At 42.9% G+C, this 27161-nt stretch overlaps 2 protein-coding genes across 2 annotated transcripts; both read left to right on the top strand.

Moving 5' to 3' along the window:
* The first annotated feature begins 919 nt into the window (after positions 1-919).
* On the top strand, positions 920-8012 carry LOC127567858 (gamma-crystallin S-1-like). Its single transcript, XM_052011004.1, has 3 exons — positions 920-934; positions 5925-6171; positions 7744-8012. Exons 1-3 carry the CDS (start codon positions 920-922, stop codon positions 8010-8012), a joined length of 531 nt encoding a protein of 176 aa, XP_051866964.1.
* A 5273-nt stretch (positions 8013-13285) lies between these two features.
* Positions 13286-18972, top strand: LOC127578556 (gamma-crystallin S-1-like). The gene is made up of 4 exons (XM_052030708.1): positions 13286-13294; positions 17242-17494; positions 18083-18087; positions 18697-18972. The coding sequence occupies exons 1-4, from the start codon at positions 13286-13288 to the stop codon at positions 18970-18972; spliced, it is 543 nt and encodes a 180-aa protein (XP_051886668.1).
* The last annotated feature ends 8189 nt before the right edge of the window (positions 18973-27161 follow it).

The following is a 27161-nucleotide window of genomic DNA, read 5'->3' as shown; positions in this document are numbered from 1 at the left end:
TATTCCTAACAGAGAAAGATGCTTCTATTAACCCTTTAGTTACATACAGCCTTTGGTGGCTGCTGCAAAAGGAAAACTATTGATTGTTTTTCATCTTACCACAGTAGGTTAGTAAGTTTGCAGATGACACAAAGATTGGTGGCATTGTGGATAGTGTAGAACATTGTCAAAGAATACAGCGGGATATAGATCAGTTGTAGATGTGGGCAGAGAAATGGCAGGTGGAGTTTTACCTGGGCAAGTGTGAGGTGTTGTATTTTGGGAGATCAAACGTAAAGGGACAGTACACTGTTAAACGGAGTGTTAATGTATAGTGTTAACTAACGCTGCGTTTAATAGTGTTGATCTACAGGGGGATATTGGGGTCCCAGTCTATAGCTCCCTGAAAGTGGCTGCGCAGGTTGATAGGGTGGTAAAGGCATATGGCATGTTTACCTTTATTAGTTGAGGCATTAAGAGTCAGGAAGTTATGCTGCAGCTTTATAAAACTCTGGTTAGGCCACGTCTGGAGCATTGCATTCAATTCTGGTCGCCCCATTATAGGAAGGATGTGGAGGCTATGGAGAAGTTGCGGAAGTGGTTTGCCAGGATGCCGCCTGGATTAGAGGGCATGTGCTATAAAGAGAGATTGGACAAACTAGGGTCATTTTCTCTGGAGAAGTGGAGACTGAGGGGAGATCTGATAGAGGTTTATAAAATTATGAGAGGCATAGATAGAGTAGACAGCTGGCATCTTCTTCCCACGGTCGAAATGTGTAATACCAGAGGGCATGCATTTAAGGTGAGAGGGGGAAAGTCCAAAGGAGATGTGCGGGGCAAGTTTTTTACACAGAGACTGGTGGGTGTCTAGAATGTGCTGCCAGGGGTGGTGCTAGAGGCAGATACAATGGAAGCATTTAAGAAGCTCTTAGATAGGCACATGAATATGCAGAGAGCGGAGGGATATGGACCATGTGCAGGCAGAAGGGATTAAGTGTCATTAGTTCAATTAGTTCAGCACAACATCGTGGGCTGAAGGGCCGTTCCTGTACTGTACTGTTCTATGTTCTATGTTCTATGTTTGATGTTCTATGTTCTAATTCTCCCTAATTCATCAATCGTGTTATATCCAATTTGCATTCTGGAAACATGCATTATAGCAGAACTACCTGTATGTTGATGTACAAAGCATGGATTACAACCACTGAAAAGGGAGTCACTGATCTGCTGAAAGAGCTGAGAAAGAGTAATATTGGTATTGGTACTGGTTTATTATTGTCACTTGTACCGAGGTACAGTGAAAAACTTGTCTTGCATACCGTCGTACAGGTCAATTCATTACACAGTGCAGATACATTGAGTTAGTACAGAGTGCATTGAGGTACTACAGGTAAAAACAATAACTGAGTACAGAGTAAAGTGTCACAGCTACAGAGAAAGTGCAGTGCAGGTAGACAATAAGGTGCAAAGTCACAACAAGATAGATCGTGAGGTCAGAGTCCATCTCATTGTGTAAGGGAACCGTTCAATAGTCTTATCACAGTGGGGTAGAAGCTGTCCTTGAGCCTGGTGGTATGTGCCCTCAGGCTTCTGTATCTTGTACCTGATGGAAGAGGAGAGAAGTGCCAACAGTCCCAGCTATAAAAAAATTATACACGGCAAAAGAAAGGACGTATAAGTCCACAAGAGATTAAATCTGGACTACTGATAAAGAAAGAAGAAATAGGCAGTTATGTCCAAATATTGAACATAGTACCTGAAGAGATAAATTATCTGATTATAAAACTGGGCAGTAAAATATGACTTCTTTTTCATAGGTTCTCAAGAATTTCTGCTGTCAAGAAGAGAACTGTGGAATTTTATGGTAACAGAATGCAAATTCAACGTCAGTTTAAACAAACACGAGGAGAGACAAAGAACAATTAGTTTATTCAAAATTCATTTAATTTATGAAATCTTACAGCCATGCTGCATTACAGAGCAGGAAAAAATCCTGAGGTTGTTATAATAATATAAACAGGATGGGTTTCTGCTACAGTCATAGAGTTGTACAGCATTGAAACAGGTCCTTATGCCTGTCCAGACCAATCCCACTTGTCTGCATTAATTCTATATGCCTCTATGCTTTGCTCATTCATGCCCAGGTGGCTCTTAAGAGTTATTAGTGTTCTTGCCTCCACCACCTCCTCCAGCAGCTCAATCCAGATACTGCTACTCTGTGTGAAAACTTTACCCCTCAGATCCCTAAACTTCCTCCCTCTCACCTCAAATCTACACCCTCTAGTTTTAGACACCCCTACCAGGAAAAACAGACTCTGGCTATCTACTCTGTCTAGGCTTCTCATTATTTTATACACCTCTGTCATATCACGCCAGCAGCTGTACTTCATTAGGAATTCGAGATTTGATATGTCACTAAAGAATCTTGAAAATTTCGATAGATGTATGGTGGAGAGCCTTCTGACCAGTTGCATCACAGCCTGGTACAGAGGCTGCAACGCACAGGATCGCAAGGGGCTGCAAAAGATTGTAGATTCAGCCAGCTCCATCATCGGCACAACCCGCCCCACCATTGAGGACACCTCCGAGAGGCGGTGCCTCAATAAGGCAGCATCCATCACTAAGGACTGTCAACATCCAGGACATGCCTGTTCTCGTTCTACCATCAGGGAGGAGGTACAGGAGCCTGAAGACCCACACTCAATGATTTAGGAACAGCTTCTTCCCCTCCGCCATCAGATTTCTTAACGGTCCATGAACCCATGAACACTACCTCGTCATTCCTTCTTTTTGCACTATTTATTTATTTTTGTAATTTATAGTAATTTTTATGTCTTTACACTTTACTGCTGCTGCAAAACAACAAATGTCACATCATGTAAGTCAGTGATAATAAACCTGCTTCTGATTCTGATGTCACCTCTCAGCCTCCTATGCTCCAGGGAAAACAGACTCAGCCTATCTAATCTATCTTTATAACTCAAGGCCTCCCATTCAGGCAACATCCTTGTGAATCTTTTCTGCATTCTCTGTAGCTTAATCACATCCTATAAGAACAAGAGTAAAATAATGACTATAAAACACCACAAAGTGTCCAATAATGTGGTAGTGAGAACTGAATACGTTGAGTGGAATCCATGTGAATTTTGGCCTAACACCATAATTAGACCTAATGACAATATCATTATGAAAGTAATGAAAGATCAACAAAACAGCCAGACGACTGCTCAATTGGGCCAGGTAAGCACGTGTTTACCTTGATCATGTAATTGTTGCTAAATAAAAAGCTTTCTTTTGAAAATTCCCTCACAGCATCAGTGAGCTAGGTTCAATTCCAGCCACTGTCTGTAAGGAGCTTGTATGTTCTCCCCGTGTCTGTGTGGGTTTCCTCCAGGTGCTCCGGTTTTCTCCCACATTCCAAAGACGTACGGGTTAGAAAGTTGTGGGCATGCTATGTTGGCGCCAGAAGCGTGGTGACACTTGTGGGCTGCCCCCCAGAACACTCTACGCTAAAGATGCTTTTCACTGTGTGTTTCAATGTATGTGACCAATAAAGATCTTATCTTATTTTATTTTATAATTCAGTTTGGTGTAACTGCCAGTAAGTACAGCTGGATCATTTTTATTTTTCTAACAAGATCAGAGTTTGGAACAACAGGATCTACATTTCCCTGGTTCATAACATCTGGGCTCCATTTCTGTTGATTTGTAGAGGGTGGTGGGAGCTGGTTCAATAGTTCAATAGCTGGTTCAATTACACTGTAAAAAAATGATTAAACACATGAAAAGAAAAAAATGCCATAGTATGGGGAAAGAGTTGGGAGTGTGATTCACTGGGTAGGCCTTTCAGTGAGCAGGTCTGGGCAGGATAGATGGAATGGTTTCCACCCATTCCCTGATCTTTTCCCTGATCTTCTGGATTTTGCAGATTCTAACAACAGTTGTGATCCATTCAAAAGCAAATGAGAATTCAGTTACTTTGTGTTCCTTGAATAGAGTCATTCCAGGATCTCATCCTCTTTCAAAAAGATGTTTTTCAGTATTTTGTAAGCAATGTTTTCAACATCTTTTTGATGCTTCTCCCTCCCAATATAGACACACTGAAGTCTCATTTGTTCCCATTTATTTTCTTTTAAATTATTCATTTTTTTGCAACCTGGGCATTGTTGGCCAACAAGGCAGGCATTTATTGTCTGTCACAAGGTCGTAATGAGCCACCTTCTTAATCCACTCCAGTCCCCTTCATGAGGGTTCTCTCATAGTGCTGTTGGGGAGGGAAACAGTCATGCATGGCAGCATATATCCAGATCAGGATCATCTGTGACCTGGAGGATGACCTGCAGATGGTGGTGTTTCCAAGCAACTGTTGCCCTTGTCCTTCTTAAATATAGATAAGATAAGATAAGACTAGATAAGACAAGACAAGACAAGACAAGACAAGACAAGACAAGACAAGATAAGATAAGATAAGATAAGATAAGATAAGATAAGATAAGATAAGATAAGATAAGATATCTTTACTAGTCACATGTACATCGAAATGAAATGCACCTTTTGTGTAGAGTGTTCTGGAGGCAGCCCGCAAGTGTCACCACGCTTCTGGATGTCAAGCGTTTGGGAGCTATTACTGGAGTAGCCAAGTTTATATTTTTGTAGATGGTACACACTTGAGCCTCTGTGCATCAGTGTTGTTAGGAATACGGGGTGCCAACAAGTCAGCTGCTTTGTCCCGGATGGTATTGAGATTCTTGAGAGCTATTGGAGTAGCTCTTACCCAGGCAAGTGGTAAGTATCCCACCACAGTCCTGACTTGTGCCTTGTGGATGGTGGACAGTCTTTGGGGTGTCAGGAGATGAGCCACTTGTCCAAGATATCCAGCTTCTGGCCGGCTCTTGAAGATGGTTGGGCCTAGGACTTTGCCCAAACTAGGGATTGATGAGCAGGTTATTGGTGGGCAAGGGCTGTTCAATAATACTGTCAATGATACCTTCCCTCATTTTGCTGTAGATTGAGAACTGAATAATTGGGTGGTAACTACCCAGTATGGATTAGTCCTGCATTTTGTTAACAGAACATACCTAGCAATAATGTGTGTCAACGTACAGGTACTTCTGGATCGCAAGTCTTCAGTACCTCAACAAGGATGTTGTCTGGTACCATAACCTTTTCTGTGTCTAGTGGAGTTAGCTGTTTCTAGATGCCATGTACTATCTTTCTGACATCTTTCTACTACTTTTTCCCATTGTGATATACATTCAGCTAATTTGAAAACTAGAACAGCAAAAAGCAAAAAGAACAAAACATTGGTATGACATGTATTCAACATCAATGAACACTACCGACACTGCAGATGTAAAATGTCAGCAAATAATAATGTGCGCTGGAATCTAAACACCCTTGTAGTTTTAAGCTAAACTTGCAATATTGTATTCAAAACAACTTTCTCTGGCTCTTCACCCTGACCTGTTTGGGAATATGTCTGTGCCATTGTATCAACCCATCAGAAATGGGCCCTTTGTGCTCAGGACTTGTTCGAGAACTGCAGTGGAAGCAGGCTTTAAGGAGCACAATGGGCTTGAATGCATGGTCACTTTATTCACACAATTAAAATGACATGGAGGCAAAATGAGACCAAAGATACATAGGTGCTTTGAGGTGCTTTCTTTTGCAGTGAGGCTTTGTGTCATGTGCTTTATTGCTTTTAATGCTGATTTTAAAATATTACAATTATTAGAATAACAAAAGTGCAGCCTAGAGAAGCCTTTCTGCTAGGCATATAAAAACCACGCTGTGTAAGACCGTGAAACATTCATTCAGTTACCAAGTTAACTGTGTGGCTAAAATGGGAAAGGCAAGGACAACTCAGAGTTTATGCATTACATTAGAATTCTTTATTCTGTGTCTCTTATTTATAAATTATTGCTAAACCTGCTTGTTTTCCACAGATTATCTTCTACGAGGACAGGAACTTCCAGGGTCGGCACTACGAGTGCAGCACCGACTGTGCCGACCTGTCCCCTTACTTCAGTCGCTGTAACTCCATCCGCGTTGACAGTGACTGGTGGGTGGTGTACGAGAGACCCCACTACATGGGATACCAGTATGTCCTGACCAGGGGAGACTATCCTGACTACCAGCGCTGGATGGGATTCAATGACAACATCAGGTCCTGCCGCACCTACCCTTATGTAAGTTGGTCTCAGTGACGTCCATGCTCTTTCTACTCACTCGTCAAAGTGACCACGGGATTGAGCATTTTTGCGTTCCTGCTTCAATACCTATCTGCTGTTTTCAAGACTAATTTCAACTTTTCACCAAAGGTAGTTCAGAATCAGAATCAGAATCTGGTTTATTATCACTGACATATGTCGAGAAATTTGTTGTTTTGCAGCAGCAGTACAGTGCAGGACATAAAGACATAAAACTTACTGTAAATTACAAAAATAAATAAATAGTTAAATAAATAAATAAATAAATAGACAGATAGACAGACAGACAGACAGACAGGTAGATAGATAGATAGATAGATAGATAGATAGATAGATAGATAGATAGATAGATAGATAGATAGATAGACAGATAGATAGATAGACAGATAGATAGATAGATAGATAGATAGATAGATAGATAGATAGATAGATAGATAGATAGATAGATAGATAGATAGATAGATAGATAGATAGATAGATAGATAGATAAATAAATAACTAGGGGAGGAAGACATTTGACTTCCTGTCATATATCCTAGTTACCAATTCACTGCTACTGTCCAAAGTTAACTTCAGCTCTTGAAGCTTTGTACTTGCAGTTGGGTTACCCAACTATGTATTAAGTCCATTATATATATAAAAACGTAAAGGCATTATATGATGTGCAGGCTGTTGCAAAGGTCCCAAGGATCCGGAGCATAACAAGTCGCTTGTTTGTTGAAGATCAATCATATAGAGTCAAAAGCCAAATTGTTCCACTGTCTGTGTTGAAAATAATATAATTAGACATGACAATAAACAACTGGCTGCATGTGCACCCATCCTGTTATTTTTATCCTGTTACAGTTTACTATGTTAAAAGCAGAGCTCTCTTCCCACCCATCCCACAGCACCCTGACCCTCACTGTCACCACCACACCTACAGAGGAAGAATAGTAGGTAATATTTTACTGATATTGACAAGACTCTAGCTCCCCGTCTGTTGTATAGACAAGTCTTTATCCCATGGTCAAAGTCTCTTACTAGAGGGCATGCATTTAAGGTAAGAGGGGGTAAGTTCGAAGGAGAGGTGCAAGGCAAGTTTTTTACACAGAGAGTGGTGGGTGCCTGGAATGTGCTGCCAGGAGTGGTAACATAGGCAAATACAATAGAGGTGTTTAAAAGGCTCTTAGAGAGCCACATGAATGTGCAGAGAATGGAGGGATATGGACATTGTGTAGGCAGAAGGGATTAGTTTAGTTAGGGGTTTAATTAGTTTGGCACATCATGAGCTGAAGCTCCTGTTCCTGTGCTGTACTGTTCCATGTTCTTTCTATATTTTATGTTCAAAGCTATTATTTTACAATATGAAGATGCAGAGGAGCAGTTTGCTGCTAACAAAGCCCAAGCTTAGTCAACCTGCTTGGTCAAAATTATCTCAACCCCCCACTCATTGCTGATGACTTTACCCGGCCCCTCCCACATAATATTCATTATTGTGTATCTCTTTCTCAACATGTAATGGATATTTGCAGTTTCATCATGGTTACAATGTTCTTTTGATTCCAGTACCGAGGGGGAAACTACAGGATGAGGATTTACGAGAGGCCTGACTTTGGAGGGCAGATGATGGAATTCATGGACGACTGTCCCTCTGTCTACGATCGATTCCGTTACCGTGACATCCACTCCTGCCAGGTGATGGATGGTTACTGGATCTTCTATGAACAACCCAACTACAGAGGCCGACAGTACTTCCTGAGACCCGGTGAATACAGGAGATACAGTGACTGGGGCGGCTCCTGCTCCATCATCGGGTCCTTCAGGCGCATGAGGGACTTCTAGTCTGCTGCTGGGAAACATGATCATATCTTGTTGAATCCATGGTCAACATAATAAAATAATCCCTATTACACCATTATTTTGCTTAATTGTTTCATTTTGGAATAGAAAATACCAAGCATTGGTAGAAGCAGGGAGTCTCATACAGTTACTTTTACACAATTATCCTTCATTTATGTGACAGTCATGGACATGATCAGAGATGCAGCAAATAGCTGGGCCATGAACCCAGCTGAACTCCTCAGAATATGCTCACTGAGCCATCCAGTGGTGATCTGAGCGGTGTTTGCTGTGGTGTTTGTGTACCAATAGTAGATCAGATTCATGCAGGAAATGCAGGTATTTGGGAATATAAGGAAGAATTCAACCCCTTAAGGCTGTTTTGGCATTACATGAGATCATGGCTGAATTATGGCCCATATCCAAATCCCTTACTGCTCTTAAATCTAGCAATGCCTGACATAAAACTGAGAAGTGACCAAGCCATAATGACAGTTTGCAGTGCAAGGTTCCAAATTTTTGCCACCATCTCCTAACTTCAATCCTGAAATGGTTGGCTCTAATTTTTGGGCTATCCTGCCTAACCAAAGATTTCCCTACCAGAAAAAACACTTTCTCTCCACTCCATCAGTTCCCCTTAATATCTTTAAAACTTCAACCCAACTGTGCATTAACCTTAGAAATGCAAGTACATGCAATCCCAGGTTCTATATCTCCCTTCATAATTTAATCTATGACATGTTCCTTCTGAAGCCAATGTACCCTTCCTGTGGTGTGGTGCCCAGACTACTTGCAGTCCTCCCACTGTGCCTTAACCATGGCTTTGAATTGTAACATTGTTTTGCTGCATTGTACTCCAGCTCCATTGTACACCTCCAGCACGATTATTCTCAACACTGGTGCCCCACAAGGCTGCAGCCTCAGACCTCTATTCTACTCCCTATATACTCATGACTGCATGGCCAGATTCTGCTCTAACTCCATCTACAAGTTTGCAGATGATACCACCGTAGTAGGCCGTATCTCAAATAATGATCACTCAGAGTACAGGAAGGAGATAGAGAGCTTAGTGACATGGTGTCATGACAACAACCTTTCCCTCAATGTCAGAAAAACGAAAGAGCTGGTCATTGACTTCAGGAAAGGGAGTGGTGCACATGCTGCTGTCTACATCAATGATGCTGAGGTCGAGAGGGTTGAGAGTTTCAAGTTCCTAGGAATGAACATCACCAATAGCCTGTCCTGGTCCAACCACGTAGATGCCACGGCCAAGAAAGCTCACCAGTGCCTCTACTTCCTCAGGAGGCTAAAGAAATTTGGCATGTCCCCTTTGACGCTCACCAATTTTTATCGATATACCATAGAAAGCATCCTATCTGGATGCATCACGGCTTGGTATGGCAACTGCTCTGCCCAGGACAGCAAGAAAGTGCAGAGAGTTGTGGACACAGTCCAGCACATTACGGAAACCAACATCCCCTCCATGGACTCCATCTATACCTCTCGCTGCCTCAGTGAAGCAGCCAGCATAATCAAAGACCCCATCCACCTGGGTCATTCTCTCTTCTCCCCTCTCCCATCAGGCAGAAGATACAGGAGCCTGAGGGCACATACCACCAGACTCGAGGACAGCTTCTATCCCACGGTGATAAGACTATTGAATGGTTCCCTTATACGATGAGATGGACTTTTGACTTCACAATCTACCTTGTTTGACCTTGCACCTTATTGTCTACCTGCAATGCACTTCCCTGTAGCTGTGACACTTTACTCTGTACTCTGTTATTGTTTTTACCTGTACTACCTCAATGCACTCTGTACTAACTCAATGTATCTGCACTGTGTAATGAATTGATCTGTATGAACGGTATGCAAGACAAGTTTTTCACTGTACCTTGGTACAAGTGACAATAATAAACCAATACCAATACTCCAGTCTTCTCAATATAAAGGCCAACATTGCATTAGGAGTTGATTGGGTTGATTATTTGGTATTGGTATTGGTTTATTATCGTCACTTGTACCGAGGTACAGTGAAAAACTTGTCTTGCTTTCCTGTACCTGTCCATGGTGTTTTAATTATAATCATCTGGACTTCCACTGGTTCTAGTACCTGGCATTTAGAAAGATCTCTGTTCCATCCTTTACAGGTTAAAAGTGGATGATCTTACATTTGGCTACAGGGAAATCACCCTGTTCTGGTCCTTTGTTTAATCTGCTAATAAAGTATCATTTATCTCACCTGAAGCTCCATTGGTGAAACATAATTTGTGCTTCTTCAGGCAGATGCTTCACCTTGACAGGCCTAAGCTTCCCCATTGTCACATCAGACTGGATCAGCCTGCGGCACCCACACACAAATAGCCTGTGAAGGACACATAGAGGCCTCACTACTTACAAGACTAAATGTGTGTCCCTAGGACTGAGCACAGCTAAAACACCATGCCTTCTCTCCACCCTGCAGTCCGGCTCCTGAGATTCTCTGCCTTGCAAACTGAGCTGTAATTTAATACAATTGCTTCAAGGCCGGAGGTTACATCTTTCATCTTGTTATGTCCCAATGACATATAACCCCTATCCTCTCAATCCCACGGTACACAATCAGGATTTGCATGAGAAAATAATGAGAAAATGAAAAATAAATCCTTCCTTTCCTGGTTCATTGAATTAATTACTTCAGATCTCCACCCTTCCATGCCGTGACATAACACTGTGACTCCTTTGATGCCTTGCATTGTTCGAACCATTCTGTATTCTCCATCCACATGAATCTCTGGGCTCACTTGAAACAAGGGGACAGGAAATGGTCATTCGTCCCCTCTGTCCTTCAGTAAGATCAGGGCAGATCGACGCCTTAACTCCATGTCCCCATCCTTACACCTTAACTTCTCACCAGACCACCTCTTCCTGTTTACTCTATGAACAGTGGGTTGGTCAATCCATTCCCCTCAACCTGGCTGATCAGGCACTCACACTAAACAACTTCTCTTTTAACTCCACTTCCTCAGATAAAAGTTGTCATTGAGTGAACATTAGTTGGTCCCACCAATCCTTACCTTTTATAGGACAGGTAAAGCAATGTGAAGTATTGGTATTGGTTTATTATTGTCACTTGTACTGAGGTACAGTGAAAAACTTGTCTTGAATACCGATTGTACGGTAAATTCATTACACAGTGCAGTTACATTGAGTTAGTACAGAGTGCATTGAGGTAGCCTCATTTGATCACACTCCTGCTCTTGCCCTCTACAGACTGCCCAGTTTGACTCTCCAGTGCAGTGCTGAGAGAGTGCTGTGCTGTTGAAGAGATTAAATGGCAAAACAAAGCCCTTTCTGCTTTCTCAGATGGGCGTAAAAGACCCAGATCACGAGATAATGTTTGACTGAAGGGAAATGAAGTTTGCCACTACTTATCCCTTAATTAATGAAATAGGTTCATTCAATGCTGAGCTCATCAATTTCATCAACTTTGCCTCCAGCTTCCACCCTGCCCCCAAATTTACTTGGTCTATCTCCGATGCCTCTCTCCCCTTTCTGGATCTCTCTGTCTCCATCTCCGGACGTCTTTTACAAACCCACTGACTCCCACAGTTACCTTGACTATACCTCTTCCCACCCTGTCACTTGCAAGGATGCCATCCCCTTCTCCCAGTTCCTTTTCCTCCGCCGCATCTGTTCCCATGATGAGGGTTTCCATTCCAGGACATGAGAGATCTCTTTTTTCAGTAAAAGGGGTTTTGTTTCCACCAACATCAATGCAGCCCTCACCTGCATCTCCTCCATTTCCCATATGTCTGCACTCACTCCATTCCCCCCCCCCCACCCCTGAGAGAACAGGGACGCGGTTCCCCTTGTCCTTACCTACCACCCCACGAGCCTCTGCAACCAGCACATCATTCTCTGCAACTTCCGCCACCTCCAACGGGATCCCACCACCAGGCACATCTTCCCATCCGCTCCCCCCCACCCCCCGCTTTCCGCAGGGATCGCTCTATCTGCAACAAAGAACCCTCCACCTGGGATGTTCTCTCTTCTCTCCTCTTCCATCGGGTAGAAGATACAGGAGCCTGAGGGCACGTACCACCAGACTTAAGGACAGCTTCTACCCCACTGTGATAAGACTATTGAACAGTTCCCTTATACTATGAGATGGACCATGACCTCATGATCTACTTTGTTGTGACCTCACACCTTATTGCACTGCACTTTCTCTGTAGCTGTGACACTTTAGTCTGTACTGTTATTGTTTTTACCTGTAATACATCAATGCACTCTGTACTAACTCAATGTAACTGCACTGTATAATGAATTGACCTGTACGATTGGTTTGTAAAACAAGTTTTTCACTATACCTCGGTACAAGTAACAATAATAAACCAATACCAATACCAGTACTTGATGACTCTGAGATAAAAAAAACATGATGACGCTGGATGAACTCCTCAGGCCAGGCAGCAACCATGAAGAAAAGCAGGCGGTCAACGTTTTGGGTCAGGACCCTTCCTCAGGATGGTGCCAGGATGCTGCTTGGCCTGCTGATTTCCTCCAGCATCATCATGTTTTTCATCTAGATTCCAGCATCTGCAGTCCTTTGTTTCTCCTGATGACTCTGAGATTGGGTGACCGTTTCATTGAGCACCTTCACTCTGTCTGCTGCAAAAGCCAGGATCTCCCGGTGGCCAGCCACTTCAATTCCACATCCCACTCCCATACCGACATGTCTATCCACAATCTCCTCTATTGCCTGACCTGCTGAGTTTCGTGTGTGTCGCTCCAGCGTTTTGTGTGTGTTGCTCCATATTCCAGCATCTGCAGAATCTCTTGTGTCTGATGAAACAGGTTCACAGGTTATTAGGACATCGCTGCTTGTGGGAACTTGCAAGTGAGCTAGCTGCTGCCTTTCTCTCCATTCAGCACAGGTTGCACTTCAAGGACTGGCAGTAGAGTGGCTTTGGCAAACTTGAGGTTGTAGAATAAATACTTTTGGCTCTGTTCCCAGCCTGACCGTGACCTACAATACAAGGGAGCAGAGTCAGTCAGTGCTATTTGTTCCTCAAAATATCAATGGTCCTACCATAAATATATCCATTTCTTTGGATTGCTGTGACTGTATTTATCAGTTATGCTTCTGTTGACCGCATAAAGTTATCACTAATAGTTGATACAAGTACTTGATATTACTAGTCGTTGGTGACAGCTACGCAGGGGGTAATGCTATGTGCAGAAGAGTCCCTGGTCTGCCTGCTGTTGCTACTTTCAGCATTTCTAGGTTAAGCATGGCACAGGTAGGATGCAGAATGAAGCAATTTCCTCTGACGCTTTGTCTTTTGTTTTCACCATTTCATTGGCCTCACAGATGATGCCAAATTTCAAACACTCAGAGCTGGTTAAAGCCCCAAGCCCAAAGGCATCACAGAATGTTATGAACAATTTTCTGAGTCAGCAGCTGGGCTCCTCTGCTGTATGTAACTTTGTTAATTCCACCTTGTCATTCCCGCTTCTGAAAGCAGATTTCCTCTTTCACGTGAATGGCAGTACGTGGGTCCCCACATCTGAAGGATGTGGGTGCCTATATAAGACCATAAGACATTGGAGCAGAATTAGGCCATTTGGCCCATCGAGACTGTTCCGCCATTCGATCGTGACTGTTTTATTTTTCCCTCTCAGCACCATTCTCCTGCCTTCTCCCTATAACCTTTGACACTCTTACTAATCAAGAAGGTATTAATCTCCGCTTTAAATATACCCAATGACTTGGCCTCCACAGCCATCTGTGGCAATAAATTCCACAAATTCACCACCCTGTGGCTAAAGAAATATCTCCTCATCTTTGTTCTAAAGGGACGTCTTTCTATTCTGAGGCTATGCCCTCTGGTCCTCGACTCTCCCACTACTGGAAGCATCCTCTCCGCGTCCACCCTATCCAGGCCTTTCAATATTTGGTAGGTTTCAATGAGATCCCCCCTCATCCTTCTAAACTCCAGTGAGTACAGGCCCAGAACCATCAAACGCTACTCATACGTTAACCCTTTCATCCCCAGGATCATTCTCGTAAACCTCCTCTGGATCCTCTCCAACACCAACACATCTTTCCTTAGATATGAGGCCCAAAACTGGTCACAATACTCCAAATGCAGTCTGACCAATGCCTCATAAAGCCTCAGCATTACATCCTTGCTTTTATATTCTAGTCCTTTCGAAATGAATGCTAACATTGCATTTACCTTCCTTACTACCGGCTCAACCTGCAAGTTAACCTTTAGGGAATCCTGCACTAGGACTCCCAAGTCCCTTTGCACCTCTGATTTCTGAATTTGCTCCCAGTTTAGAAAGTAGGCTATGCCTTTATTCCTTCTGTATCTTTGTATCGTTCTTTGTATCATCAAAAAACTTGGCCACAAAGCCATCCAGGTCATTAACATATAACGTAAAAAGTAGCGGATCCAACACTGACCTCTGCGGAACACCATTTGTCACCGGCAGCCAACTAGAAAAGGCCCCTTTATTCCCACTCTTTGCCTTTTGCCAATCTTCTATCCATGCTAGTACCTTTCCTGTAATACCATGGGCTCTTATATTGTTCAGCAGCCTCATGTGCAGCACTTTGTCAAAGGCCTTCTGAAAATCCAAGGAAACAACATCCATTGACTCTCCTTTGTCTATCCTGCCTGTTACTTCCTCAAAGAATTCCAACAGATTTGTCAGGCAAGATCTCCTGAAGGAAACCATACTGACTTCAGCCTATTTTATCATGTGCTTCCAAGTACCCCGAACCTCATCCTTAATAATGGACTCTAACATCTTACCAACCACTGAGGTCAGCCTAATTGACCTATAATTTCCTGTCTTTTGCCTCTCTCCTTTCTTAAAGAGTGGAATGACATATGCAATCTTCCAGTCCTCTGGAACCATTCCTGACTCTAGTGATTCTTGAAAGATCACTACTAATGCCTCCGCAATCTCTTCATCTACCTCTTTCAGAACCCTGGGGTGAGGTCCATTTGGTCCAGATGACTTATCCACCTTCAGACCTTTCAGCTTCCCAAGCACCTTCTCCTTTGTAATAGTGACTACACTCACTTCTGCCCCCTGACTCTCTTGAATTTCTGGCATGTTGCTGGTGCCTTCCACAGTGAAGACTGACGCAAAATACTTATTCGGTTCATCTGCCATTCCTTTATTCTCCATTACTAATTCCCCAGCGGCATTTTCCAGCAATCCAGTGTCCACTCTTGTCCCTCTTTCAGTGTAGGAGACACACTCTGTTGTGCTATTCATCAGGACTCCTTTGTCCTCACGTTGCTGTTACCAGCTCACACTTCCAGTAACTTTATGGGTAAATCATCTATACTGCAAGATCAAGTCCAAATAACAAAACACACCAGGGGGTGTCCTGCTCCAGCAAACTCTCAGCCATTGGTGAAGTCCAAGTACATAGTTCAATGTAATTTTCTTTTATCCATTTATCAGATGTGCACGTGCCAGGCCAGCAATTCTTTGGAAGACAACAATTGCCTTTGAACTATACCTAATGAGATCATTTCAGAGGGCAGTTAAGAACTGACCAGCATATCGTGGGTCTGGTGTCATATATCAGCCAGGTCACTTAAAAATGGCAGATTTCCTTCTCTGAATGACACTAAAATTGGTGGTGTTGTGGACAGTGAAGCAAGTTATCTAAGATTACAATGGAATCTTGATCAACTGGGCCAATGGGCTGAGGAATGGCAGATGGAGTTTAATTCAGCTAAATGCTCAGTGTTGCAATTTGGTAAGACAAACCAGGGCAGGACTACACAGTAAATGGTAGGACCCTGTGGAGTGTTTTAGGTCAGAAAGACCTGGGGGTGCAGGTACATAGCTCCTTGAAAGTGGTGACACAGATACACAGGGTGGTGAAGAAGGCATTTGGCACGCTTTCCTTCATCGGTCAAGATATTGAGCACAGGAGTTGAGGCATCTGTACAAAATGTTGGTAAGGCCACATTTGGAGTATTGTGTATAGTTCTGGCCACCCTGCTATAGGAAGGACATCATTAAACTGGAAAGGGTGCAAAAAAGATTTATGAGGATGTTACCAGGACTGAATGGTTTTAGTTAAAAGGAGAGGGTGAATAGGCTAAGATTTTTTTCTTTAGAGCATAGAAGGCTGAGTGGTGACATTATAGGGGTTTATAAGATCATGGGGGCATAGAAAAAGTCTTTTTCCCAAGGTGGGAGTCCAAAACTAGAGGGTATAGGTTTAATGTGAGATGGGACCTGAAGGGCAACTTTTTCACACATTGGATGGTCCATATATGGAATGAGGTACCAGAGTAAGTGGTAGGGATGGGTAAAATTATGACATTTAAAATACATTTGGACTGGTGCATGGATAGATAAGGCTCAGAAGGATATAGGCCTAACAAAAATGGGACTAGCTCAGTTAGGCAACCTGGTCGGCATAGATGAGCTGGGCTGAAGGGCCTGTTTCCATGAGGTTTAGCTCTATCGCTCTATGACTTTATGAATGACTTTAGTTAATTAGATTGGTAATTTTGACAGTTCAGTCATTCCATGGTAACCGTTATCAATGTGGCTTTGTTACTTAATCACAAATTTATTTAATTGCTTAAATTTAATTCCATTAGAAACCATGGAAAGATTCCAATTCACTTCTCCAGATTAACAGTGCTGACTTCTGGATACTGGTCCAGTGATTGAACTACTATGGAAATATACCTCCAGTCTATAACATACAGCCATTGAACAGTACAAATCGCTAGAAATATATTTATGATGATACCTTTCCTGGAAACCAGCAAGCACTCTGTTTTAATGCTTCTTTTACATTTTTTTTGTACAATGGAAATAAAAGGTTGCAATTCTTGTCTTGTCCTTGTACAACAATTAAAATGAGGTGAAAGCAAACTGAAAAGAATCAATGGCACGTCATGCACTGCTCAGATGTTTTTTTTACACAATGCATGTGGAATGTATTTTCATCTTTTTTTTGCTGATTTTTAAACCTAAATCATTAGAATAATAAAGTTCAGCCCAGCGAAGCTTTCTGCCCAACACATAAATACCAAACTCCGTGAGGCAGCGCTGCATTCAGTCAGTTACCAAGCTAACTGAATTCAAAATGGGAAAGGCCAGTATAACTCAGAATTTATATGGTGTAGTGGAAGTCTTCATTAATTGGCTCAATGTTTGAGAAACTGTTAATTTATAGATCAATTTATTCCCACAGATCATCTTCTATGAGGACAGGAACTTCCAGGGTCGGCACTATGAGTGCAGCACTGACTGTGCTGACCTGTCCCCTTACTTCAGCCGCTGTAACTCCATCCGTGTTGAGAGTGACTGGTGGGTGGTGTACGAGAGACCCAACTACATGGGATACCAGTATATGCTGAGCAGGGGGGAGTATCCTGACTACCAGCGCTGGATGGGATTCAATGACTGCATCAAGTCATGTCGCAGCTACCCAGCTTTAGGTGATAGTTTGATGGTTCAGGTCTTCTGCTGACTGTAGTCCTATCTTTTATGGAGGTTATATGGGAATAAACATTTCCTTTACAGTCATGGCCTGCGTATAAGGTAGCATGAAATGACTTCCTTTTCTAAATATGCATTAATTGTTCAATTTAATTTTTAAATTTCATTTAATTGCATTCTTTTAAAAGAAGAAAATTATCTGATTGGATATTTCAAGTAGTTAAAATCCAACCTTTTTTAATAGGATCATATTGATGCTCACATTAAAAATTAAATAGTTGGATAAGAGGTATGGATTGCAAGAGGACCACATTGCTGAACCGGAATACTATTTGTCAACGTTTGCTGACAGATATACTGCTTTAATGCAAATAGCTTTATCCACCATAGTTTTCTTAATAAAACCAAACTGAATTGAATCATTTCTGCTTGGAAAGACAAACTAATCTGAGCTACAGAATAAATAATTCATACCGTTGCTCATATTCTGCACTCCCTCAGGAACAAAGAAATGAGTACTGTGCATAATTAGTCCATTCAAAGCATACAGTCAACAGGCTCAGAAGGTGCTATTAAAGTTAACTTCACATCAGGAAAGGTACCTCTTGAATCCCTAAAAAAATGTCCTTTCATCCAGCTGTGTGCCAAATAGCTACCTGAATTGTAAATCTGACACTTTCCACATTACAGTGCTGAGGAGTTCCAGTGTTATTTTTTTCTCTCTCGTCTGCCCCATTCACCTCCTGTTTGCATCTCCTCCAGAGAGACCATCAAGCCTTCACCTCCATTCCTCAGTCTGCACCATCATCACTTACACTATTCAGCCTCTCTTGTTCACCGCACTATCACAGACATTCCTTTTGTTCTCTCCATCCCTCTCACTTCTCAGCAAATTAGCATTAACTGCTGCTCCCTCCACAGCTGCTGCCTGACCTGTAGAGTATTTCCAGCTTTTTATGATTTTATTTGATGTCCTAGACCTTCCCCTGTGGTTCTGGTTCAAGTCATGTGAGAAATAGATGCTGACTTCAGCTATTAAATAATAGTTGCTTCAATAGAGCTTACTGGACCGCCTCTTGTGGTTCAGAAACTTATCTACACCCCACCTCCCAACCCCCACGTATGCTCCTGTCTCACCAGGAAGCCAGGATTCTAGACAATGATCATTTGTAGCATTAACCCAATTATACTCTTCTTTCTATTCCAGTACCGAGGAGGCATCTACAGGATGAGGATTTACGAGAGGCCTGACTTCGGAGGGCAGATGATGGAATTCATGGAGGACTGCCCCTCTGTCTACGATCGATTCCGTTACCGTGACATCCATTCCTGCCAGGTGATGGATGGTTACTGGATCTTCTATGAACAGCCCAACTACAGAGGCCGACAGTACTTCCTGAGACCCGGTGGATACAGGAGATACAGTGACTGGGGCGGATACAACTCCATGATCGGGTCTTTCAGGCGCATGAGGGACTTCTAAATCATTGCTGAAAAGAATGACTCTGTCATGTTGAAATATTTCTGAAAAAAAATTCTTTTCCCATGTTTTCTTTTTTGGTAATTGTCTCATTTATAACTCAATTTCCATGAAAAGAGCTTAAAATAATCATTTTAATTGGTAGTTGGTTATTTTGCCTGATAGATTGTGCTTTATTCCTCCCACTTCTCAGCTCCCCTCTCCCTTTCGTTGTTTGCTTGCCAGAAACTGGTTTAACTGGCAGCATGGGTCAGAGGCATGCAGTGGAATCTGAATGTACATCGTTCAGAGGGGAAAGTATGTGGGTTCTTAGTGCTATGCAGTGAATGTATGTGTGCGCACCCATACTTATGTCTTTTTTGGATAATTATTGAGGGAGCTTGGTCTTCTGCTTGCCCTCCCCTTGCACAAGCCCCTGACCTTACTATTGACACTAGTCAGTGTCATCATACTGGGCATCAGAGCTGAACTTAATTCTGTCAACACTGCCACAGGTCTTACTGAACTGTAGACCTGTTCTAATGCAATATCAATTATTTCCACCCTGAATATGCAGAGTTGAAGCCACTTAGAAACTGCTACTGTCACATTAACTTAGCGCAGTGCAGTGCCAAGCTTGGAAACCTAACCCACCTACCTTCCCCCTCTCACCTGCACTCGCCTATCACCTAGACTCGCCTATCCCCTGCCTGCATGTGCTCCTCCCCCTCCCCCCACCTTTTTATTCTAGCTTCTGCCCTCTTCCTTTCCAGTCCTGATGAAGGGTCTTGGCCCAAACCATCGACTGTTTATTTCCCACCACGGATGCTGCCTGACCTGCTGATTTCCTCCTGCACTTTTTGTGTATTGCTGGGAAACTAGCTGTTTTCCACTTGATTGAGTATACACCACCTGAACCATCTTATCCGCCAGGAGAGCCTAGTAAAGCAGCAATTGGCCTGATGTCTACCTTTCGATGGATTACCATTACACGGAAATAAAATGCTTTGTAACTTAACATTGAGGTGTAGTTCTTACAAGTAATCTATTTGCCCGAACTGGAGTCAGTGCTTATTGTGAGCATTTCATTGCACTTGATAACAGCAATAGCAAAATCTTTCATTCATAAAAAGATAGACTTGTATTCATATCACTCTACTCACGGCCCTTCCAGAATAGCCCTGATGCCATTTTACAGCCTATGAAATACATTGGAAGTGTAATCATTGTTGTAGGAAACGCTGCAGCAATTTGTGCACAAAGAGCTCCCAGTGTAAAAATGATCAGATAAGCTGTTTCAGTAGTTTTGTGTGAGGGACAAATACTGTCCAGTATGGTAGAGAAAATCACCTGCTCTTCTTGGGTCATGCCATCTTAATCACCCCCTGAGAAGCTAGAGAAGGCCTTGGTTTAATCCCTTATTGAAAAGTTAGTAACCTCAATAGTGCAGCACTTCCTCTGTATCCCACTGCAGAATCAAACTAGATGTTTGCGTTCAAGTAGTGCGGTAGTTAGCGTAACAGTTTACAGTGCCGCGACCCAGGTTCAATTCCTGCCGCTGTCTGTAAGGAGTTTGTACGTTCTCTCCGTGTCTGCGTGGGTTTCCTCTGGGTGCTCCAGTTTCCTCCCACATTCCAAAGACATACAGGTTAGGAAGTTGTGGGCATGCTATGTTGGTGGCAACACTTGCAGGCTGCCCCCAGAACACTCTACCTCAAAAGATGCATTTCAATGTGTGTTTCGATATACACGTGACTAATAAAGTTATCTTATCTTATCTTAAGTCTCAGGAGCAGGATTTGAAACCTAGCAGACTGAATCAACAGTTGAGAGCGCTATTAACTGAGACATGGCCGTAAATATATTGTCCACACAGGAAGGAGTTACTGAGGATGATGCACAGAACAAGATGTATCACAGTTTGTGATATCAAGTTCACAATGTGATTCTAAAAAGTTTATATTCAGCACTGGCACCTCTAGAAGCTGCAGCGACGGGCGGTAGGGTTTGTTCCCTTCCTCTCTGTTTATGTTATTTGTTCTGGTGGTGCAGCCGCACTGCTCCAGGGACCAGTGTTTGACCCTGATTCCAGGTGCAGCCTGTGCAGAGGTTGCAAATTCTCTCCGTGACTACATGGGTTCCCTCTGGATGCTCCAGTTTCCTCCCGGATCCCAAAGATGCGCATTAATTGGGGACTGTCAATTAGCCCTTAGTGCAAGATAATGGCAAAAAGAATCAAAAGGTTGCTGTTGTGCATGTGTGAGAGAGAATAAGATGCAGGGTCATAGGAAAGTAAGGAGAGGGAAATGGGGCTGATGGGACTAGCCTCCAGGAGTCGGTGTGGACACAATGGGCTGAATGGCCTCCCTGTGTATCATTATAAGTATAAAGTAAATAGAAGGGAAAGAACCAAGCACATTGAAGACAATTGAAAAGTTTCAGTAACTCCAGAAGAACTTGTTGAAGCATGCTGAGCCTGTTGATGAAATGTCACGCGTTAGCCCGTGTCTGTTCATTGTGATGCAGACACCATACCAGCCTCGTGTTACAGTTGACGGGCATGATTGCTGCCTGCAGTCAGTGCTTCCACACACTGCTCACAGCCTGCGAACTTCACAGTGTTCTGACAGCACAGCAGGGGCTGAAGTCAGATGCCATCCCTTAAAGTGGAGGGAGCGGTGGGTGCAGGACGTCACCCAGGAATCGACTTGCCCTGGGGAAAATGGTACAACAGGGGAGGGAGTGGGATTTGAGGCTATCGAACTCTGCTCCTAACGTTTTGGTTGAAGGAATGCAATGAAGAAGAGCTGATGTGTACCTGCAAGGTGCAGGAGGCCCACCAGGAACTAGCTTCGAAGGCCAAAAAACAGATGTCAGGCTGGGAGTATAATTCCAAGGAGAATTCAAGTCAGAAAAACTCATACGAGTAACCTAGGTTGGCGAATGTATCTACAAAACCAAATCCCTTCCACTCACCTCAGACACTGCATAATTCATCTGACCCCCACAACTCAACCACTGATAATCTCAACCAATCAGGAATCAGACCTGAAATTAATGGGCTACGCAACCATCAGGGTTAAGGGGGTCTCCTTGGAATTAGAGATACATTTGGAGTGGGAGGGGAAAGATCCAGTTGGGAACCAGTAACATAGGATGGAAAAGGATGTTATGATGGAAATATGAACAGCTGGGATCCAAATTAAAATATTGAACCACAGGTAATAATCCCTGGATTCCTACATTCAGGGAGTCATATAGGAGGAAAGAGGCCCTTCGGCCCAACTCATCTATGCCAACCAAGTTGTGTACTTGAGCTAGTCCCATTTTTCTGCATTTGGCCCATATCCCTCTCAACCTTTCCATATACTTGCCTAAATGTCTTTTAAATATTGTAATTGTACCCACCTCGACCACTTGGGCAGATCATTCCACATACCCACTGCCCTCTGTGTGAAAAGGTTGCCCCTCAAATCCCCCTTTAAATACTTCCCTTCTCACCTTAAACCCATGCCCTCTAGTTTTAGAGTCCCCTACTCTGGGTAAAAGACTGTGACCTTTCACCTTATCTCTGCCCTTCATGATTTTATAAACCTCTGTAAGGTCAAAATAAACCCCTATGAAGTCAAACTACCTGAGGCACTTGCAAATTGGATTTAGCCAATAAGGTAAGAGAGGTAATTGCAGAGCTCAGAGATTGCTGTGAGAGAAATGGGGTATTGGTCCAATACTGGGGAGTGAGGGACTTGTTCTATTGGGCAGGACGTAAATTGGGCTGGACGTAAATTGGGCTGGGATCAGCTGCATGTAAATTAATTAGCTATGGTTGTGGATAAGGTTTTCAACCATGTAGTGAGGCTGGAGAAGAGAGATAGAAATTTAAAGAGAAAGACAAGGTGATGAATTGGAAGGCAGCAAATATAGCTGCATTATTTATAATTGGGAGGGAGGGTGGAAGGGAGGGAGAGAGAGAAAAAAAAAGGAGGCAGTGAAACAGTTAGCCTAGCAACACTAAAAGGGGAAACGCTGCAATCTATTATTAAGGAACTTGTAAAAGGGCACTTGGAAAAATTAGTGTCAGGATTAGGCAGAGTCAAGGTAGAATTATGAAATGGAAATGCTGTTTGAAAAACCTGCTGGAGATTTTTGAGGCATTCCCTGCTTTTCAGCTGCTTCTAGCACAGCTGGTTCCGGGGCTGTCCTGCTGTGCTGCTGAGGTTGTGCAAAGGCACCATGTATCCTGAGGCACATTCATTCAAGCAGGATCCTCCAAAGTTGTCTGTATGCTTTGTTTCATATAGCTGTCTGGGTGTTGATGCAAACGTGTCGTGAATGTGGGCATGGTCAACAGCCACCCCAGTAGCCTCCCCATGTTTTGCCCTGTCAGATAAAGTGTGGAGTTCCAAAACAACAGTGCTGATATCAAATCAGTGTTGCATGTTGACTGATGTCTTGATCTTCCACTCTCTATGGATGTGTTTTGCCAGAATAAGGGGGACTGGTTATCATTCCCAATCTTTCCCCTGAGTTTTTGCCTGGCTCCCCTTGGATATTTGTGGATGATTGAAATCAAGCCTGTTGTAATATTTGACTACATCCAAAATCCATGAGCTTGGAAGAGGAAACATTTACATATTGCTTCCATGGATGAAATATTAAGTGTGGATGTTCACGGTAGTGCAGCAGTTAGCGTGATGCTATTACAGCACCAGTGACCTGGGTTCAATTCCGGCCAAATGGTCCGCCTGTTGTAAATCTCACCCAACACTTGGGCCAGTGTGATAAAGAATGGATAATCCACATATAGGAGTCATGCCAGAGAGTGACGATAAATATGATTCATTCTCATTAAGAAAAATATTGTGTATGTTTTCTATGGCTATGGACGGTTGGTTTTCCAGATCGAGAATAAGGAGCTTCATTTGTTTCAGAACCAGGAGCATTTGGTCAGAGAGTGATAGAGACAGATAGCATGGAAGTAGGCCCTTCATCCCACCCTGTCCACGCCAGCCACTGATTACCGATCCATCCTAATCCTTTTTTCCAGCATTTAGCCCGTGCCTTTTATTGCCATGGCATTTCAAATGCTCATCTGAACACTTCCTACCAGCCCACGTCACCCTGTCAGGATGTGTGTCTGGATTTCAAACACCCTCCTCAGAAATCCTTCCTCAAATCCCTTCTAAATCTCCTGCCCCTTACCTTAAATTTATGCCCTCCTGTTTTCAACATATCTGTCAAGGGGAAATGTTTTTTTTATTATACATCCTACCTATGCCTCTCATAAAATTGTATACCTTTATCAGTTCCCCCAGCCTTCACCGCTCCAAGGGAAACAAAACCAGCCTATCTACTTTCACCTCAGAACTGAAAGGCTCCATCACAGCCACATAAGATGTGATGAGATTTCTTTATTAGTCACATGTACATCGAAGCACACAGCGAAATACATCTTTGCATAGAGTATTCTGGGGGCAGCCCACACTTCTGGCACCAACATAGCATGCCCACAACTTCCTAACCCGTACGTCTTTGGAATGTGGGAGGAAACCGGAGCACCCGGAGGAAACCCACGCAGACACGGGGAGAACATACAAGCTCCTTACAGACAGTGGCCAGAATTGAACCTGGGTCGCTGGCGCTGTAATAGCATTACGCTAACCGCTACACTACCATGACTTGCCTACATCTTGGTGAACCTCCTCTGCACCCTCTTCACTGCAATCAATCCTTCCTACTGTGTGCTGACCAGAATTGTACACGGTACTCCAGATGTGGACTAACTAATGTTTTATATTGTTGTACCACAGCTACCTTGCTTGCTCTTGTATTCTATGCCCTGGCTAATAAGCACAAGTATCTGAAATGCCATTTTAACCACCTTATCTACCTGTTCTGCTGCCTTCAGGGATTCTTGGACATGTACACCTAGGTCCTTCTGTTCCTCAGTGTTTCCTAGGGTTCTATCTTTCATGGTGTATATTCTTTTGCAAAAACATCCCTTCTGGTTATCAGGACTAAATTCCATCTGACATTCCCTTGCCCATCTTATCAAGTAATCAATATCATTTAGTAGCCAAAGATTACCCCCCTCACCATCAATAGCACCACCAATTTTTGTGCCATCTCTGAACTTACACCTACATCACAAGCAGATCATTAATGTATATAACAAAAGGAAGGGTCTCAGCACTACCGGTCACAGGCTTCTGGTCACAGAAACATCGACCATCTCTTTTTGCTTCCTCTTATCAAGCCAATTTTGGATGCAGTTTTCCAACTTGGCCAGGATCCCATGGGCTCTTACCTTTTGAATCATTCTCCACATGGGGCCTTGTTAAAAGCTTTCCTGAAGTCCATGCAGACTACATCGACTGCACTACCCTAATCAACACTTCTAGTTACTTCTCTGAAATATTCAATCATATTAGATGTCCCCTTAACAAAACCATGCTGGTTATCTATGGTTAATCCCTGTCCCTCCAATTGCAAATTAACACTGCCCCTTAGGTGTTTTTCAATAATTTCCTGACCTCTGGTCTGTAATTACCTGACTTTTCCTTGCTACCCTTCTTGAATAAAAGTGCCACATTTGTTGTGCTTCAGTCATTTGGCACCTCTGAAAATTTCTCTCAGACCATCAGCCGTCTCCTCCCTTCCCTTCCATAGCAGTCTAGGATATATCTCATCAGATCCAAATGATTTAAGATAAGATAAGATATCTTTATTGGTCACATCTACATCGAAACACACAGTGAAATGCATCTCTCGTGTAGAGTGTTCTGGGGACAGCCCGCAAGTGTCGCCACGCTTCCGGCGCCAACATAGCACAACTTCCTAAACTGTATGTCTTTGGAATGTGGGAGGAAACCGGAGCACCTAGAGAAAACCTACACAGATACGGAGAGAATGTACAAGCTCCTTACAGACAGCAGCCGGAATTGAACCCGGGTCGCTGGCGCAGTAATAGCATTATGCTAACCGCTACACTACCATGCCTGCCCTACTCATTTAAGCCCAATAAGATATCAAATACTTTCTCCTCTTTGATGGTAATTCATTCTTGAATTCTGTGGTGTTCTTTCCTGAATTCTCCAACTACTAAGTCCTACTCCTTAGTGAATATAGATCAGAAGTATTCATTTAAGATGTCACCTACTAACTAGGTTCTATGGCTCTATGCATACCTTGCCACTTTGGTCCCTCGTGGGCCTGACTCTTTCCCCAATGACCTTCTTGCCCTTAATATACTTGCAATTGTTGGGTCTGGAAGATCATTAGTTTAGTTGTAGAAGAAAGGTTGTAAAAAATGAAAAGCACCAAGAAATTGTTGAGTCCATGAACACAAGAATGTGTTATGGATTAGGTTACTATTTGGTGAATGTCCCTTTAAGACATAGTACAGTAGTGTGTGTGTGTGTGTGTGTGGCGTTATTACGACAACAACAGGATATAGCAACGTGCTGATATTTTAACAGTCAGAAGAAGGAGAGAGAGGAGAAAGAGAGACACTGCCTGCTGGTCTCTGTATCGATGGATGAAAAACAATAACTGTGTCTGTCACTACAATCCATGTATGGATTTGTGGAGTAATCCAGTGGAGTTCACTTTGTCATTAACCTGTAGTGGGAAACAGGTATTTGTGTGGACGGCCATGCCTCGAGTGCCTTTCGGGGTGGCAGATACTTCGGAACAAAGCAATGGAGATCATCAGTGATGGAGGTGTCGTATGGGTTCCATCGTGGAACATTTGGATTTCATAATTTCTCTGTTCTCTCTCTAAATTTTCTCTTCAGTCAACGGTGGTTTTGCAAAAGCCTTTGCTCATGTTTCACTTTATGGCTTGCTGAACTGAACTTTGAGAACTATTCCTGGACTTGGAATTTGGGAATTTGCCACACACACACTTCTCGTTTAATTTTGGGGGTTAATGTTTAATATCTGACATTTTTACTTTTAACATTCTAACATTTTTACTTTTATTTTTCTTATTATCATAAGTAGTTATTAATAAGAGTTTCTAACACTTATACATGACTCAGTGTGTTTCTTTTGTTGCTGGTACGTAACGAATGTAAGATATTAAAGTGGGAGTAGGCATGACAGTAAAACCATTGTCATCTTGCAGTGCATAATGCTTTCTATCACATGCAAAGATTTGGTGTCAACTCTACAGATGGATACAACCCTCACCATCCAGGACATGCCCTCTT

Source organism: Pristis pectinata, chromosome 1 (assembly GCF_009764475.1).
Source record: "Pristis pectinata isolate sPriPec2 chromosome 1, sPriPec2.1.pri, whole genome shotgun sequence".
NCBI classification, from domain to species: domain Eukaryota; kingdom Metazoa; phylum Chordata; class Chondrichthyes; order Rhinopristiformes; family Pristidae; genus Pristis; species Pristis pectinata.
This window is presented reverse-complemented; position numbering and strand designations above follow the sequence as displayed.